Raw genomic sequence first — 19522 nt, forward strand, 5'->3', positions numbered from 1 at the left:
CCTCCCTCCCTCCCCCACATCTATGGGCAAATTCACATTATCTATGTTTTACGTAGAGGATGTTGTGAAGTGTAAGGCTGAAACCCTTTCTTGTATGATTTAATTCCAGTAAAGGACATAAGGTTTGAGTAGATTATTTATATGTTAATAGACCATATTAATTTAGGAATTTGCACCAAGGGCAGATCTGGTAGAAATGATGGTTTTCTTCCTTTTAGAATGTAAGTTTCACCTAGGGTAAAAATTGTTTCATTCTTTGTTGTTGTTGTTGTTGTGTGTGTGTGTGTGTGTGTCTCCCAGGACCTTGCAAGGGACCTGAAAAATTAATCAATCAATAAATATTTATGAAGAGGCTTCTAAGTGCCATTCGCTAACATTGGGAATATAAATACAACAGGCAGTCCCTGTCTTCAAGTAGTTTACAATCTAATGCTAAATAAATGTTTATTGATAAATTGATATTAATTTAATGGGTCTCTGGTCTTTGGACAAGCATCCAGAAAAATAGCATTAGCCCAACTAGAACTGGTCTCTAACCTGTAAGTTGCTGGAGCACAATAAAGTAGGTTAGAGACTGAAAAGTCAGAATTCAAACAGAAGTTTAATTTCAAAGTGAGGGGAAAAGTTTGCAGGCAAAGTCTTCCTGAAAAGGAGGATTTACAGTTTATGGTAGGGGTAGGGTTTTTAAGCATGAAAACCATAAAAATCACAAAAAGGCAGGACCTAGCACTGCCTTAGGTCTTGCACAAAACAGTTCCATGGCAGACCCACGTGTGCAGGCATTTGAAGACAATACAGATGTTCTTGGATTCTGTGGGAACAGTCTCTAAATTAGAATTGTTGAGCCTCCTAATTGTCTCAATCCTTAAGGATCTTTGAGCTTTGTGATTATTCAGTGGGGTACAAAATCAGAGTTAGCATGGTAGGACAGGAATACAATACCTGGTTTAGTTCACTTAGTAGTTAGAAGCACAGGAATTGTTGGAGTGTCAGAAGATGTGATTGATCACTTTCTGCTGCAGTATGTCAGCTATAGCTGTAGCTCTAGCTTTTAGGTCAAGATCCCCTGAAAAATAGGCTGATTAGTTAAAATCATAAATCCCAGTTCTGGGGCTTTGCAAGATTTAGATCACCCAGAATGTGAGCAGTTGTTTTGCCAAGCTCAGGGTATAGCTTGTTTGCTGGACCTTAACTCTAGAAAATAGGTTATCTCCTAATATCTTGACAGTCATCTGATTGTATGAAGATCTGGGTCACTAAAGGGAATTTCCCCATAGCTCAGGGACACAAAGTCTAAGAAAACAAGATACACTTACAACCCAGGGACTTAGGCAAAATCCAAGAGATGGATATAAAGATGCACCAGAAGAAATAGATAATTGTTCCTCAGAGTTCAATGAGGTTCTAGAGGCTCAAATGCACTGTTCAGTAAACACCTCTTCCCTCTTTACCTCCAAAATAGTCTCTGGGTCTAAGACTGTGCTGACACTTAGAAAAAACCTAATTCTGGTTCTAGCTGAAACGTAGTGCAGTGAAACAGGAAAAAACTGTTTCTAACAAACACACTCCACTTGACACTACTATGTGTCTCACTACATTTATGACTCATAGCATTTAAAATTTTCAGTGTCTTCCCAGTAGTCACTGAGCATAGAACTTTGGACAACCCTTTCTCTCAAATCACTTACATTTATTGATTAAGACAAAATTTTAGCAAAGATATCTATACAAAGATACTATTTCTATGACCTCATAAAAGGTCCATTTGGATACATGAATTCTTCACAACATATGTAATCTTGGGTTTTGGATTCACAGAGGAATTTTTTTTTTTGTAATGAAAATACCTAAGTATTTGCTGGGTATTTTGTTTTGTTTTGTTTTTATTAGTAGAAAAGAAAAGAACAGAGCAATGTGGAACATAGTGGTAAGAGTACTGAACTCTGAAGTCAGATCTTGAATTTAGCCCCAGATCAACATTTACTAGCTGTGTGACTCAAATCAACCTCTCTAAATATACATATCTGCATATATTGTTTTTTTTTAAAAATTGGAGATAATACATTTGCTTCTTATCAAAGGGATGCAATAGATTTAGGTCTCATTAACATGTACTCAGCTTTTTGGGGAACTCTAACTAAAAAGCCACTGGAGTATAATTTGCTTTCAGTCCCAGGGGCTAACATGACAAATACTTCTCCCCACTCAAAGGACTTGAGCTAATTATTTTTAACACTGTATTACAGTTAAATTATTTACTTTTTCTTTTTTCTGTCTCTGTTATCCTTTCCCCCTTATCTTTTTCCTTTCTCCAGATAAACAAGTTGTTCAGAATTGTCCCTTCCCCTATCTCAAACCTCATAATTTAAATAACATTATTTTAGGGCACCCTTTTTTAGGAAGTTTTCTTTTACTTTGTTATTCTTCCTCTTTCTACTTTATTCTGAAATATATTTTCCCGTTCATGAGCTAGTCTATATTTGTTCTTTATTCTTTTCTCTATTTCCCTCATAAGAAACATTACCTCTAAAGGTAATAAATGTTCCTCCTTCCTTTACCTGATTTCTGTTATTATAATTGAAAATCTTACAAGTTCCAGCTAGCCAGATTGGCTCTCTGGGTTCAAAGAACTTTAATTCTTCTCCCTCCCCTTTTTCTTTGCTACTGCTAATATTGCTAATAATACTAGGAAATAATTTCCTAGTAACTGTTTTCTTCTTTCCTTTCCTCCCCATTTCTCCACATACCTTAGAAAATCCAATTATATTTTCCATTGCTTATTTTGAATAATGAAAGAGAATATATAAATTCTGGAATAATAGAGTAGCATATGCAAGTGTCCATATAAAAAAATCTATTTAAATCAAATAAAAGATTTTCAACTTCCTAAATTAGCACAGAGAAAATAATAATAATAATAATAATTAATAAGCCTACAACTTTCTCCCAGATCTAAACTAACCATTCTGATTCCCTTTTGGTCCAGAGTATGACCTTGACAGAATCATATAATTTGTCTGCCTCAGTTTCTTTCTCTATAATAAATGGGCATAATAATAATAGCACCTACTTCCCAGGGTTGTTATGAAGATAAAATATTTGTAAAATGTTTTATCAGCCTTAAAGCACTATTATTATGATTGCCACCGCTAATTCCTTTCATGGGACCAAAAGTGTACCTACCAAAATCTACCTACAGCCAAACTATTGATCATTTTTTTTTAAAGTCTAAGCTTACTTTTAGCCAATTAGTACCTGATGGTCTGGCGGGTGAGATGCTAGAATTCCATAATCCGCTCACTAACAGAATACATCTATCTTCACTTCTAGATGAGGAGCAAAAAAGAAATACAAACAAAATTCTCCATCCCTTCATTGGAAAAGTTCAATTCAATATACAAGTCATACTCAAAATTCTTAACACATAGCTCTCATTCCTTGTATTTAATTTCATAAATTCATTGTGAGGAAAACATATTGATAAATGTTATTGTTGTTTGTCCTTTGTTCTCTAAAAAAGGCCATGACATCTAGGAGGTTTTGTCTTAAAATGCATACAATCAGTGAATTGGATTTAAGTGAGAGAGGACTGTGCAAAGTCACCAATCTCACTTTTTTCTCTAGAGCTATTTGGGTCCAGTGACAAGATACAGATCAGAACGACTGGAAGTGGTCCTAAATGCAGTGGGAGATCTTGACTTTTTAAAATTAAGGTTTTAATAGATCTCAGTTTGACTGAAGCAATATCCAATCAATGATTAAGGATAGGTAAGAAATGAGGCAGAGAATTTTTTTTTTAACCTATCAATCAACCAATCTAAAAATCTCAGAGCTTCTGGCCAAAACAGAAACAATTGCTATTGATATTCACTCTGAGCCAATCAGGGCCCAAATAATTACCAAGTGGGTTTGGGCTTGGGACTTATTGTTGGCCAATCTGTGAGAGCCAAAGTGATTTGGATTTAAGCATTGGTACTTAAGAAAGAACTCTAGCCTCAAAACCCCCAGACTTCTTGAGAGGTTTCAGCAATCAAAAATTACATTCCTTTGGGCAGAGCACTCATATGTAAAGGTATGATACCTTATATGAATAGAGAGAAGGGAAGGGAAAGAAGAAAAAGAAAGAAAGAAAAAGAAAAAGGGAAAAGAAAGGAAAAGAGGTGTATTGCTCAACTGGACAGTTCCAGTTGGGACTACAGTGGGGCAGCTCCTACTCCTATTTCATAGAGGGTTTTGTTTGTCCTTTGTTCTCAAGGAAGACCATGACATTAGGGAGGTGGTGCCAAGACATGTAAATGAATTGCATTTAAGTGAAGGAGGGCTGTGCAAGGTCACCAGCCTCACTTTCTCCTACAGAGCCATCTGGGTCCAGTGGCAAGATAGATAAGGTCAGGATTATATTATTAAGCCATAAACTGAGGTTTGGGTGATTTTTTTTTTAAGTCAGTCACTAAGCTTTCAATTTTCCACAGCTTATTTTACTTTTCTTATGTTCCAAACCTCTCTATTCCAGTGGAAAGCCCACCCAAATTTCCAAATGATACTTCAACACCAAGTAACATAATAAGCAAATAAAATCTAAGATCTAAAAAGAGCAAAAGTTGGCAACTGAAGAGTTCCTTTAAGTGTTCAGTAAAACTTCTCCTTTTCTACTAAAAGCTTTTAATATAGCTTTTTATGAGTGGTGAAGTGGTTCAGTGGATAGAGTACTGAGCATGGAGTCAAGAAAGCTTATCTTCTTGAGTCCAAATAATATCCTTTACAATGTAACTCTGGGCAAGTCTCTTAACCCTGTTTGTCTCAGTTTCCTTATCTGTAAAATGAGCTGGAAAAGAAAATAGCAAATCACTTCAATATCTTTGACAAGAAAATCCCAAATGGGGTCATGAAAGATTTGATGTGACTGAAATGCGTGAACAATAGATCTTTATGATTTGTATATGTTATCTTATTTGATCCTAGTTTATTTAAATTACTACAATATATGATTTAATAACAGAGAGATGGATTGCCAGCTTTTTGCATTCCTATGTCTTTACTGAAAATCTGATTCCCAGGGCAAGTAGATGATTCAAGTTAAGGATAGAATACTGACAAGGAGGCCAGTAAGACCTGAGTTTAAATTTAAATCAAATTTTGGACATTTAATAACTGTGTGACTCTGTTGCATCACTTAATCCTATTTGCTTCAGTTCCTCATCTGTAAAAATGAGCTGGAGAAGGAAATGGCAAGTCCAGTATCTTTGTCAAGAAAATTCCAAAATTTGATCATGAAGAGTCAGATGACTAAGGCAAATAGGTTTAGTAATAGGGTCACACAGCTAATAAGTGTCTGAGGCTGGATTTGAACTCATTCAAACTTAACATTCTATCTACTGTGCCATCTAGTGATCCCAAATATGAACTATAATTGAATACCAAGCACCAAAAACTACCTTTGGAAGAGGGAATCTTCTGGCTTCATTTAAATGTCATCAGTCACAACCACAAAGAAAAGATCCAAATGGAAACATCCTCTTTGAAGAAGATAAGTAAATGATTAGAAGTTTACTCAAGCCCTTAACTAATCTATTTTTGACATCCCTTCCCCGCCTCTACCTCTGAGTCATTAGAAGACTTCCCTTCTTGGCTATTTGGTCTACAAAACACTTCTCTTCCTCAATTGTTATGTCCACTGGTCTTTGTGCCAGCTGTTTCCCTGGGACTTGGATGAAGACTGGAGACATATAATTCCCCTAAACCTTCAACCCATGGATTCTGCTGCACTTCTCCTGCTAATGGGTAAGGGATCATTAATTTTGTGGGTCACTTAATACAAGCTTAGCTTGGAGGGAGGAAGAGTTAAAAAAAAAAAAGGGTCAGTCAATTAGCAGTTTTGAGAATGAAAGCTAGCATTTAAGATTCTGGCGATCTTTTTCCTACTTAGGATAAAGTATAAACTGTATAATAATTGATACTCAGATTTGAAACGGTTCAAGAAAGCACAAGGAGAAATGTTACTTGAGGGGACACATTTCAGAGAAGCCAAAAATAAATAGAATTTAGCTTCCTTATTTCCTTGGCTCAAAATTCTCATTATGGAACTGAACTTTTTTTTATAGTCCCATTATGATATTATCCTTTTGTCTTATACTTTGCTGGAAAGAATTAAAAGCAAGAGAGGGGAAGGAGAGCAATTCTTAAAAGAAAAATTAAGATGTTCAGATCAACTAGACACCAATTTAATACTATTCTATGGGACAAGGAATGGGCTATGTGAAAGAATGGGACCTGAGATATAAAGGGAAATTTGAGACTGGGAGACAGGACACCTGGAGAAGTTAGGACTGAAAGGGAGAGGAAACATTCAGGCTTTTCTTTCTTGCTTCTTCAGCTCCTTCTTCCTTACTTGTCTGTTCCCTTCTGGTGTCCCTTTATGTCATCTCCTATAAGCCCTTCAATTTTCATAACCAAGTCCTTGGCTACATTCCTGACAATACTTCGCCTACTCAATTCTAACTTCTTTTAATTTGACTTCCTTCCCACTACTGAACTGAATCAATTTTTTTTGGTAGTTCTCACTTCCTCCTCCTTCCTGGCTTCTTTTTATCCAATTTCTTTCCCATTACTGGATTGAATCAATTTTCTCTTAGTCTTCAGTAATCAAATCAATAGTGGCATCAATAGCAAGTTCTCCATTCTCAATCTCCACCCCTAGCCAGCATTTGACATAATTAACCAATCTCTCCTCCTAGATACTGTCTTTCTTGGTTTAAGAGACACTGAACCCTCCATGGTTCTAACCCTCAGATCTTTTCCAACAATGGACTTAATTGGAAAAATCTTAAATTATTAATAATGTTTGTAGTGCCTACTTCATAGGGTTGCTGTGAATTTTGAAATGGTTTATGTAGATACACCTTGTAACTGTAAAAACTATTGAAAAGTGGATTTTTCAATTCACTTCCTAAGACATTTTTCACATATGCTTCAAACTAATTTATTTTATTAGAGACCCAGAAAGAGGAAATAAAATGTAATATTTTGTGGCATAACAATAGTTAAGAATTATATAACTTTAAGATTTACAAGGCTCATTACAAATATTTTCTATTCTATTTTGATCCTGATAACAATCCTAGGAAGTAGGTACTCTTATTATTCTCCTTTTATAGGTTTTAAAAAACCTGAGACTAATGAAATTTAAATGACTTTCCCTCAGTCACACAACCAGTGTGACAGATAGAATTTGAATTAGGGTCTTTCTGACTCCAATGGGGCAGCTAAGTGGCATAGTGAATATAGTGCCAGGTTGTTTGGTTAAGGTTTATGAATTTGCTCCTACAGAATGGTTCATTCCCACAAGAAGACCTGAAGATACCAGGTTGTATGAAAATGTTTAATAACAATGAATTATTAAAAAGGAAAACAAGAATTGACAGTGCAGTTCTTACAACAAAAGCACTTAATGCATCCTATGAGTAAATAATTAGTACAAAACAAAGAGATACATAGACTAAGGGAGGAGAAAGAAAGAATACATCACCAAATCAGGGAAGCATCAACATTGCAGACCTTAGGCTAATAAGTGTCAGAGACTGGATCACAGTCCTGCAAGGGACTGTGAGGGTCCCACTGTGTGTGTACTGGGAGGGTCCCAGGCAGAGCATCCTCTCCATGGGTGAGATTCCAATTTGGGTATTGATCTATCGTGACTTAAATAACCCAGGGAACAAAGTTGGCTAAATGCCAGCTGATTTCACTTTCTTAAGCGAATCCAGAAGGGAGGCCAGTCCTGCTAGAGTCTGTCAAGAGTGAAGCTTTACTCCTGGAGTGGCTAGTTCCAATATATAGATACATGTCCTTGGTGTATTTGGCCAGAACTCACCCAGGATATTGCCCCTTATGTTATATTTGCTCCTGAGACTATCTGATAGCAGTCATGTAGTAGGGGTGAATAATCAACCATCACACTATAGAGGTGAACTTGTTATAATACAATGAACTATAATTATCTTATGGGAGCAAAGGAAATGTGGTTTGCTTACAGGCTAAGGCCTACAGAATCTTATATGCTTCTACCTTTCATCAGACCTTAAAAATATATAGACCATAAGCTATTCTCACTTGTGGTATAAAGTAACTATAAATTGTTTTAATTCTAAGATATATATAGATATATATACACACACATATATATATAGCATATTGATAGTAGCGCTAACAATATAGCAAATAGCAACAAGGGATGGGCTATAATAGAGAAATATTGCTGAGCAATAACAGATTTTCTTTTTATTGTTTGTATTTATTTTATTTTATTTTTCCATAATTATAACTTTTTATTGACAGAACCCATGCTTGGGTAATTTTTTACAACATTATCCCTTGCACTCACTTCTGTTCCGACTTTTCCCCTCCCTCCCTCCACCTCCTCTCCCAGATGGCAAGCAATCCTATACATGGAATTAACAGATTTTCAAAATAAATCATATCAATGATAATTAGTATCACAAGTAACTAAATGTGAAGCTTTAATTAATTTGCCGATCACTATATGTTTTTGTATGTAATATATCAGAGAGATGTATGTAATAATAGAGAGGCCTCTAATTCTTTTGTAATAAATGATACAATTTTTTAGAAGAATTAAAAATAGATATTAAAGGATCCAAAGGCAAATATGTATAAGGTAAAGGTAAAGTTTTGGGTACCCAATCCAAAGTAACTTCATCCACTGAGTCAGGGGAAAAATAACAATCATCACCCTGTCAATGGAGATATGAAACATTCATTAAACAACCAGAAAAAGAGGCACTTTGCCCTACTGAAGACAGATCAACAATATTATTAGAGGTTATACATACATGTTGTGCAGAAATTTCATATAACATAGAAAAGTTAGACAATGGATACAAAGTAAGATCACATCAATTTAATTTGATTTAACAGAAAGGGCTCAATCTGAATGGTTACCATTCCACAGACAAGTTCTTGATACCAACTAACACAATCATCTAAAGAGTGGGTTATATTATGGGACCAAATGTATATAATATCCCATAATATGTGGTAAAGCAAAATAAGTGTATAATATAAATTAGATCACATAAACTTGAAACATTACAGGGTAACATTTAATCTTAAAATGAATAATAGTATCAGTACATGAAACATCAGTGTACCTAGGAGTGGTTACAGAGGAAGAAATCCAATGATCTCCAGGGATATATCTCTTAAAGATATTGCTCCATAAATCAATATTCTCATTCATCAACAGCTGAATTTTCCTTTATATATACTTTAATTATATTTTTATACTTATATATAATTATAATTATGTATACTTATGAACTTTATATATATAATTATATATACTTATGTATTTTATATATAATTATATATACTTGCATACTTTAATACAAAAAGTATACATATTCTGCAAAGAACAAATTGGACAAATAAATTGTTAGTACCCATGTTAATATTGGCTATAACAGAGGAATGAAATACCACGAGGAATTGTTTCTGATAAGGTGAGGCAGGATCATCGTGGGTAAACATTGAGCACTTGCTATTAAAGCTTGAGATACATATTGTCCAGCATTGCACAGTCTTCTGGCCAAGGTCTTAAGATCTATTGAATTTACTAGACCCAAACCTATTCCTGCACTACCACATAGTGTATCATGCCATGCTCTTTTTACTCTGGAACTTGTATTGAGAGGGGGAAAGCTAACAGAGTAATGTAGGATATGCCTGTTGGTTCTTTGAGTCACATTTTTACAAGTAGATGGCATCCTAATGATGGATGGTAGGGTTACAACTGCTTCAGTTATCCATGCTATTTGAGCATAGTGGATAACCCAGGCAGTTCTATTCACTACAGGAATAGCTTTAATACACATAAAATATTTCCCCTTATCTGCCCTGTTTATGGGGCATGAGGTGGGCACCATGATATTCCATTGGGTATGATTATCATACTGGCTCACTGAACTCGTGGGTATGTTGGTGGTGTAGTAAATGTCAAAAGTGTGATATAACATATCATGTGTATATCTTTTTCTGGGGACACAATCATAGTGGTGTTAAGCAATTCTGAGTTGTTAACCAATAGGTGTAAAAATGTTGGCACAGGTGCTCCCCACAGTTTAGTGCCAGGTCCCACTGTCCAATTCATGATGGGACATAGCTGATAAGAAGGGCAAGTCAAGTTGCCTTGTATCTGGTAGTGTAGCGCTCTCCGTTCCCTAACCAGATAAGTCCATCGCTGTCCTAGCAATGCTCCACTAGTCCATTCATGAGCATGTCTTTTCAATCTACCAAATCCCAGGAATGCTACAAAAAACTAATTATTCCCGTAAATGTACTTGTGATGTAGGAATGTGATGCCATGTGTCCTCCCCTGAATAACAAATTAGTACAGTCATTTCCTTCTGCTATGATTTCAACGGCCTTTGAAGCATCAGTAAGGTATCTCTTTACCTATATTTTTGCTCCAGCCTTCATATTGGTTGAGCCAAAATCACCAGTTTGGGCAGTGCTGATAGGTGACCCATCATCATACTTTTCCCACTAAACAGTCATGCAAGGTATTATAATTAACTGACAAATTCTGGTGCCTTTAAAGGCCATACATACTTCAGTGGTGCTGAAATTATGAAGATGCACTTTAATTTCTCCTTTGTAATCACTGTCAATAACTCCGACTATTTGAACTTTTTAATAGCCAGATTGAAACGGGTGAGGAGCTGACCATAGTATCCAGGGGGGAATCTTTATTCCTAACCAGTATGATAGAGAGCAGTCTTCCCTGGCCCAAGTTCAATATCTTCTACAGTAGCCAGGTTATATCCAGCTGTTCCTGGTGTCCCTTGATAAGGAGCCAAAGTAAAGAAACCATCATATGACCACCACTTCAAAATCTTGGAATATGTTTGTACAATTCTTTTTTGCAAATTGGAGGTCATCATTCTAGAAAATGGAGTACCATCACCCACAGGGAGATTATTTAATTCTTATAAAGCTTCAAATAAGACATCTTTCCATTTAGACAATGAGACCTGACCTTTATCCCATTCTCTTTTTAAATGCTCCAGACTGGGATATAGTGAAGGTGGAGTGGAAGCAGTCACCTTTGGAGCAATTATTACTTCTCTAACATTCTTATCCATCTTTCTCTTATCCATCTGATACATTTCAGAGGTTAGAATTCCATCAATCTCCTCCATTTTTAGTAAGGCAATAAATAATTCTTGCCTGGACAATCTGTTTTGAGTGTTGTTGGTCGGCTAGGATGAATCATCATTGTTTTTAGGAGCAAGCCCAAACTCCCCCAGATCTCCTGAGATATTTTATCTATTACCATCCCTAAATTTTCTCCCGTGGCTGCCAACCATGGCAAGGTTAACATGATATATTTGTAAGTAGGAGGTGTAGTTTTAATTATTGGGTTATGATGGAGACTACTACAATACTGGAATAATAGTGAAATGCTGAATCTAATGACGATTGAAGATGAGAAAAATATGGCTATATTTCTAGACAGTGGGGAAGCAGCCATTAGGAGAAGAAAGTGAAGATAAGTAAGGATGAAAAGGGGAACAGTTTCTGGAGAAAGTGAAGTGGAATGGGATCACTTGTGCATGTAAAGAGTTGTTTCTTGGCAAGATGGCCCACCTCAGTAGTCAGATAAAGGGGAAGGAGGAGATAATGACCCAAAACATATGGATAACATGAGATGAGAAGGAGAGAAGAGGGAGCTCTGTGAATGGCCTCAAATTTTTTTAGTAAAACCTGAGGCAAAATTCTCAATTGAAAGAGTTGGGGTAGAGAAAGTCATGGAAGAGCTAAGGAAGTATACAATGGTTTGGAAAAGCTACAATGGTTTTTGAGATAGTGATTTTTACCACCCTCACTGGGAAGGAACTAAGGAGTCCAAGGATTTGAAGTCGTGGTGTGAATGAAAAACAAGGTGGGTTGCAATTCAGATAGAATAATGTTAAATTATTCTCAGATAAGAGAATTTCAGAGTTCATGAACATGGAATTACCTCTACCAAATAATAGTACAAACTATATGAGGTTTAATTCAATAATTATTTTTGGACAACTCATTTTTCTTTTTTTTTTTTTTTGTCATATTAATAGTATTTTATTTTTCCAAATACTTGCAAAGATGGTTTTCAACATTCACTTTTACAAAATTTTGTGTTTGAAATTTTTCTTCTCCTTCACCTTCCCTCATCTCCAAGACACCAGGATGACTGGAGGTTAAAGTGGCTTGGTTCACTCGTCCTGGGATAGCATCTGCTTTTAGCCCTAGAGAAGGTACTGCTCATGCGTGGAGTACATTCTCTGACGAGATTAACATTCGAATTGGAAGGTCTATAGGAAGGTTAAACATAACATAGGTTAATCATGTGCAATTCTTCTAAACATATTTCCATATTTGTTATGCTATACACATACACACACACACACACACACACACACACCAGATCAAAAAGAAAAAAAAAAAAACACAAGAAAGGAAAAAAAAAGCCTAGCAAACAACCAACTAAAAAAAAAAAAAAAACAGTGAAAATACTATGCTTTGATCCACAGTCAGCCTCCATAGTTCTCTGCATGTGGATGGCACTTTCCATCACAAATCTATTGGAATTGCCAACAAATCATTTTTCTTTTTTTTTTTTAACTTTATTATTATTATTTTTTATTTAATAGCCTTTTATTTACAGGATATATGCATGGGTAACTTTACAGCATTAACAATTGCCAAACCTCTTGTTCCAATTTTTCACCTCTTACCCCCCCACCCCCTCCCCTAGATGGCAGGATGACCAGTAGATGTTAAATATATTAAAATATAAATTAGATACACAATAAGTATACATGACCAAAACGTTATTTTGCTGTACAAAAAGAATCAGACTCTGAAATACTGTACAATTAGCTTGTGAAGGAAATCAAAAATGCAGGTATGCATAAATATAGGGATTGGGAATTCAATGTAATGGTTTCTAGTAATCTCCCAGAGTTCTTTTTCTGGGCATAGCTGGTTCAGTTCATTACTGCTCCATTAGAAATGATTTGGTTGATCTCGTTGCTGAGGATGGCCTGGTCCATCAGAACTGGTCATCATATAGTATTGTTGTTGAAGTATATAATGATCTCCTGGTCCTACTCATTTCACTCAGCATCAGTTCATGTAAGTCTCTCCAGGCCTTTCTGAAATCATCCTGTTGGTCATTTCTTACAGAACAGTAATATTCCATAATATTCATATACCACAATTTATTCAGCCATTCTCCAACTGATGGACATCCATTCAGTTTCAGTTTTAGCCACTACAAAGGGCTGCCACAAACATTCGTGCACATACAGGTCCCTTTCCCTTCTTTATAATCTCTTTGGGATATAATCTGCTGGATCAAAGGGTATGCACAGTTTGATAACTTTTTGAGCATAGTTCCAAACTACTCTCCAAAATGGTTGGATTCGTTCACAACTCCACCAACAATGCATCAATGTCTCAGATTTCCCGCATCCCTTCCAACAATCATCATTATTTTTTCCTGTCATCTTAGCCAATCTGACAGGTGTGTAGTGGTATCTTAGAGTTGTCTTAATTTGCATTTCTCTGATTAATAATGACTTGGAGCATCTTTTCATATGACTAGAAATAGTTTCAATTTCTTCATCTGAGAATTGTCTGTTCATATCCTTTGACCATTTTCAATTGGAGAATGAAGCTTGATTTTTATAAATTAGAGTTAATTCTCTATATATTTTCGGAAATAGAGGCCTTTATCAGAACCTTTGACTGTAAAAATATTTTCCCAGTTTATTGCTTCCCTTCTAATCTTGTCTGCATTAGTTTTGTTTGTACAAAAACTTTTCAGTTTGGTATAATCGAAATTTTCTATTTTGTGATCAGTAATGATCTCTAGTTCTGCTTTGGTCATAAAGACCTTCCCCTTCCACAGGTCTGAGAGGTAAACTATCCTGTGTTCCTCTAATTTATTAATAATTTCATTCTTTATGCCTAGGTTCAAGGGATAAAACAGTCAACAAATATAGCAACCTAGTCTTTGACAAACCCAAAGATCCCAGCTTTTGGGATAAGAACTTACTGTTTGATAAAAATTGCTGGGAAAATTGGAAACTAATATGGCAGAAACTAGGCATTGATCCATACTTAATGCCGTACACCAAGATAAGGTCAAAATGGGTTCATAACAAATCATTTTTCTAAGTAAATTACATAAGTTATACAAATTTAGGAAGCAAATCTTACCTTTGAAACCTATAAAGATATCTTATATATAGCGGATATTTAGTGTTTACTGGATTGAGTTGAATTGAATTGAGTGGCTAACAGAGTAAGAGTCAAGAAAATAAATTCCTCTCTGGTCTCAAGGCTATTCCTTCAATAAGAGACTTCATGCCCCTACTCTGGGCATTTTCATTGGCTATCCCCCATGATCTCCCCTGTCTGCTCTCCTTCCCTTCAGCAACTCCTGGCTTCCTTTAAGTCCTAGCTAAAATCTTATTTTCTATAGAAAGTCTCTCTGAATCCCCGTGAACTCTAATGCCTTCCCTAAATTGATTATTTCTAATCTTTCCTGTTTGTAACTAGTCACTTTCATATCTTCTCTCCCATTAGACTGTAAGCCCTTTGAAAGCAGAGAGTGTCTTCTACCTTTCTTTGTATTCCCAGAGCCAGGCACCTGTTTATTGACTCAATGTTTTATCCTTCTCCCTTTAGTTTTGGCCTCTTCTCATGGATTCAACCTGGATACAGACTATCCCACAATATTTCAGTCAGATGGAGCTGAATTTGGGCACACTGTCGTCCTGTATGAGGGTTCTCGGTAAGGATAAGAGTACGATGTAATCTGCTGGTGTCAGGCTCACAGCTAGGGGCTTCATGGATAGAGTGCTGGGCCTGGAATCAAAAAGACTGAAGTTCCAATCCAGTTTTATATATTTACAAGATGAATGACTGTAGGCAAATCACTTAGCCTCAGTTTACCTCAATTTCCTCAACTGTAAAATGGGGAAAATAAAAGCACCTACATTGTAGGGTTGTTCCTCAGAATATACTACTATATATATATATATTTACTCTATATATACACAGAGAGTTCTTCTGTGACTTTTTTCCTCCTGATAAACATTTGGTTTCCACTTCTCCCCACAGCCTGGTGGTAGGAGCCCCCTTGGTGAAGACATCCCCTAACCAAAGAGGGCAACTCTACAACTGTGAATATGGCATTAGGAAGTGTGAGGCCATCCCCATGCAGAGTGAGTAAAGGCTCCTGCCTGGAGCATACTCAGAATCTTCCTTTCTGCTCCTAAATTTTTAGCTGTCCTCTTCTTCAGCTTTTGCTCTGTTTCAGAGACTTGATGTCCCTGGAATTTAGGTTTTCTGTTTTCATTACTTAATTCATCCATCTTCATGCCCTGCTGCCCTTGAACACACCCACTATCCAACTCCCTCTCCCCAAGTGTCCTTTTTTTATTTTTAATTTGTGGAATAAAATAAACATTCCAATAATGTAGTATAATAAAAAAAAGATTATTGTATATGAAAGTGCAAATCTATTATAAACAACTTAGTAAGTCTTTTAAATATATAATAACATTATTTTATAAATTTCTTTTTTCCCCTTTTTCCCTTCTCTCCTCCCCCTACTCTACAGATGGCTACCAGATATGACTTCCCTTGCATTCTAGAAATCTGCATAAAATATTTTTGCTTTCCCTTCATACCAGGGAAGAAATCAAAATTTTTCTTTTTCTTTTATGGGGTTTTTACAATATCTTATTCCTATTCTATTGCAAAACTCCCCCAAAATTCCCATTTAATTTCTTTTTTTCATGTGTATATGACAGGCAATTGGGGTTAGGTGACTTGCTCACGGTTACACAACTAAGAAATATGAAGTGTCTGAGTTTACATTTGAACTCAGGCCCTCCTGACTCCAGAACCACTGCTCTATCTACTGTTCTACCTAGCTGCCCCTCCACCCATTTAATTTCTAATACTAATTTGTGATTTATCAAAACTGTGATGCAGAAAGTCCTAATGTGGAAGGGATCATTGTATATGTAAAACCATTCTGTACATACTGCTATCTATCAATTCTTTCTCTGGATGCAGATAGCTTCTTTTATATTTCCTTTGTCATTAATTTGGTATTTATAATAGTCAAAATGATTTATTTGCTCAAAGTTGTTCTTAAGACATATTGCTGTTACTGTTTACAGTATTCTCTTGGTTCTGTTCATTGTCTTTCCTTTTATTTCCCAAGCTCCACATATCTCATAAATCTCTTAGATTTAGAGATGGAAAGAATTTCTAATCCAATATTCTCATTTTACAGATGAGAAAACTGAGTTTCAGAGGGACTAAGTAACATTTAAAGTCAGGTGGCAGAACTAGGAGTTGAATTTTTGTACACCAAATCTATTATGATTTCTCCTGTCCTATTGACTATCTTGACCTAAAACTGAAGCATGATCCACCTGTACAAAGCCCATGGGAGTAACCCCTCTCATCCTCATGTACCCTATATATTTGTGACTATGCATATATATGTCTCTCCAGTCCCTCAAGAGGCAGTGAACATGTCCCTGGGGCTCTCTCTGACAGCTGGAACAAACCCTTCACAGATTCTGGTGAGTTGGCCTGGCTCACAGGAAAGTAATGGGGCCTTGGGGGTAAGGAAGAGTTTGGGACTGGGGGATACAATATCTACGTGAGGATCCACTGTATGTAGGACCCAGCAGACCCTCAGATTCTTCTTTTAACTTCTTAGGCCTGTGGACCCACAGTACATCAAGCCTGCGGGGTGAATACTTATATGAAAGGGTTCTGCTTTTTGTTGAATTCAAATCTGCAGCAACGCCAGAATTTCCCAACAGCCCTACAAGGTAAGTCAGTAGGGTAGAACTGTGTAAGATTCCTCTGTGGAAAATATGAGCAGGTATATCTGATAGGAAAAGGAATGGGAAGAATACTCGCGTCATTAATTCATAGAACAAGCATTTATTAAGCTTCTGCTTTGTACTGTATGCTATGTGTTAAGTGTGGAGGACAATTGACAAATATAAGATAGTTCTTACCTGCAAGGCTCTTATATTCTATTGGGGAGAAAGATGTGCAAGTAAGCACATAATCAACATAGAGAAAGTGAATATAGTATAATTTCAGGAAAGGGGTAGGGCACTAACAATCAGGTGATCAGGATAGGCCTCAGGTGGAGGGGGTACCTGAGCTGAGCCTTGAAAGAAACCAGGAAGACCCAAATATGAATCAGGACAACCTTCTGATCAGCAATGATCATCCTATCTCCATTTGAAGATGCTTAATGATAAAGCCCCTGGACTCATTTCAAATACCTGTGCTCTTTCTAACCTGTTCTACAAAATTATGCCTATGAGGAAGAAAATATTAGATAAGTCTATCTTCAGATATATTTCAACATGTAACCGTACCTCTGAAACAAAGGCTTTCTTTCTTTAATCAAGACTTCCTTTCTTTAGTCAGACTTCCTTTCTTTAATTTTTTTTAATTAACAAGCATTTACTTTCTCTCCCTCTCACCCATCCACTCCTATAGAAAAGAAAAAGAAAAAAAAGAAAAGAAAAATAAAACAAAGAAAGAAGCCAGGAAGGCATCTAAGAGGCAAGAGATGAGAAAAGAGCACATTCCAGGCATAGGGAAGGGACTCCACAAAGACATAGAAAGGAGGGATGGAATAAGACTTGCATGGGAAGTCATAGTCAACAGGAATGTATTAAACTATTACTGTATCAGATCCTGTACTAAAAGCTGGGAAAACAAAGGCAAAAATGAGTTAATGTTCCAGTAAAGAAGACAGCATTCAAAGAATGATAGACATACAGGATATGTATCAGAAGCTTGGCAAATATTATTTCATTTGATCTTCACAACAACCTTGTGAGGTAGGTGTTATTATGACCCCCATTTTATAATTGGGGAAATTGAGGCAGAGAGGGATTGTGACTTGTCTGGGATCACACAGCTAGTAATTCTCTAAGGCTGGATTTGAACTTAGGTTTTCCTCACTCATTCTATGAGATAGAGAGACAATACTAGGAGAGTAGAAGTTACTTTCCTGAGTCTCCACTAAATTTCACCAGATTCCTCTGTAATTTGAATTAACTGGTAAGCATCTGATAGGTATGGTGTTATTATTATGGCATGTTTGACTCCAAGATCCCATGGACTACAGCAAACTAGACCCATATATCCTCCACTATCTAAGTCTGTCCAAGTTCATGTTTCTTATTTTCCTGACACCATTTATCCGTTTCATTCTCTGCCATCTCCTTTTCCTTTTGCATTCAGTCTTTTCCATTATCATCTAAAAAGTTCCATTTCTTTCATTATGTGGCCAAAATACTTAAGCTTCAGTTTCAGCATTTGATGTTCTGATAAATAACCTGAATTGATCTCTTTAAATATTTACTGATTTGATCTTCTTGGTAGGGTGTTCAGTAAGATTGAAGAATATATCTGTCTATAGGGATGGGGAAGGAGAGAAGCAAACTGTTGCAATAGCAATGTACTGATCCAGATGGAAAGTTAGGAAGTGAACCTTCATCTACCCTTCATGGATATCAGATCATAGATTTAAGGCTAAGAAACCTTAGGAGGCCATCCCATCATTCTATAGGATATGATATTCATACTTAATATACATGTCACACACTGATAAGGACAAGCTACTTTTGGGTTCAGTATTCAACTATCAAAATATATAGATAGTCAGACCCAGATATCTAATCAAATTTGGGAGAATCAATCAATACAGAGTACCTGACAAACTTTGGTTCTCATCATCACTATCTTGAGTCCCAGAATGTACAGAGAATGTACATTTCGTGACTTAGAATATTTTCCACTAAGATATCATCCCTTCCAATACCAAGGAGGACCTTGGCACTCCCCAGGGAATGATCCTTGAGGAACCTACCTAGTACAATGTTTGACAAGTTGTGGGACTTTGAAGAAAGAGAAGGGATCCCTTCCAGTTTGATGAGAGGCCTTCATTTATTCTTTTGAAAAGGTTGAAGGTCCCCTGCTTTGAGAAGAGACAAGGAGCAGAGAATACAAGTTCCTGGATGGGTGGAAAAGGCCCTAGAATTAAAAGGGAAAGTTAGAGTCATATTCTGGGTGTTTAGAGAAGATATACTTCTTGTTAGAAAGAAGGAAAAATCTGAGAGAAATGATAGAACTAAAATGGAAAAGTGAACTAGATTTGAGTTAAAGGGCCTACATTCAAATCATAGTTCTGATACTATCTATGAGATTATAAATAAATGATTTTTGGGGGGACTTTTGCTTTATATGTACAACATAAGGGCTGAAGACCTCTTCCATCTACAATCCTATTTTTTTTTCTAATGGGAATTGGAAAGGCCTGGAGAATGTTTTCCAGTGCTAGTGTAAATGAAGGGAAATGAGTGTTGTTGTTGTTAAATTGTTTAGTGTGTCCTATTCTTCA

The 19522-nt window shown here is 36.3% G+C and overlaps 1 protein-coding gene across 1 annotated transcript in view; it reads left to right on the forward strand.

Moving 5' to 3' along the window:
* Positions 1-5616: 5616 nt before the first annotated feature.
* ITGAX (integrin subunit alpha X) overlaps positions 5617-19522 on the forward strand; it is a 34562-nt gene continuing 20656 nt past the window's right edge. Inside the window, exons 1-5 of the mRNA XM_012543975.3 lie at positions 5617-5781; positions 14752-14857; positions 15187-15290; positions 16597-16667; positions 16808-16922. Of these exons, the coding sequence (XP_012399429.1) occupies positions 5751-5781; positions 14752-14857; positions 15187-15290; positions 16597-16667; positions 16808-16922 (427 nt within the window). The 5' untranslated portion in view covers positions 5617-5750. The remainder of the gene's footprint in view (positions 5782-14751; positions 14858-15186; positions 15291-16596; positions 16668-16807; positions 16923-19522) is intronic.

Source organism: Sarcophilus harrisii, chromosome 1, assembly GCF_902635505.1.
Source record: "Sarcophilus harrisii chromosome 1, mSarHar1.11, whole genome shotgun sequence".
NCBI classification, from domain to species: Eukaryota; Metazoa; Chordata; class Mammalia; order Dasyuromorphia; family Dasyuridae; genus Sarcophilus; species Sarcophilus harrisii.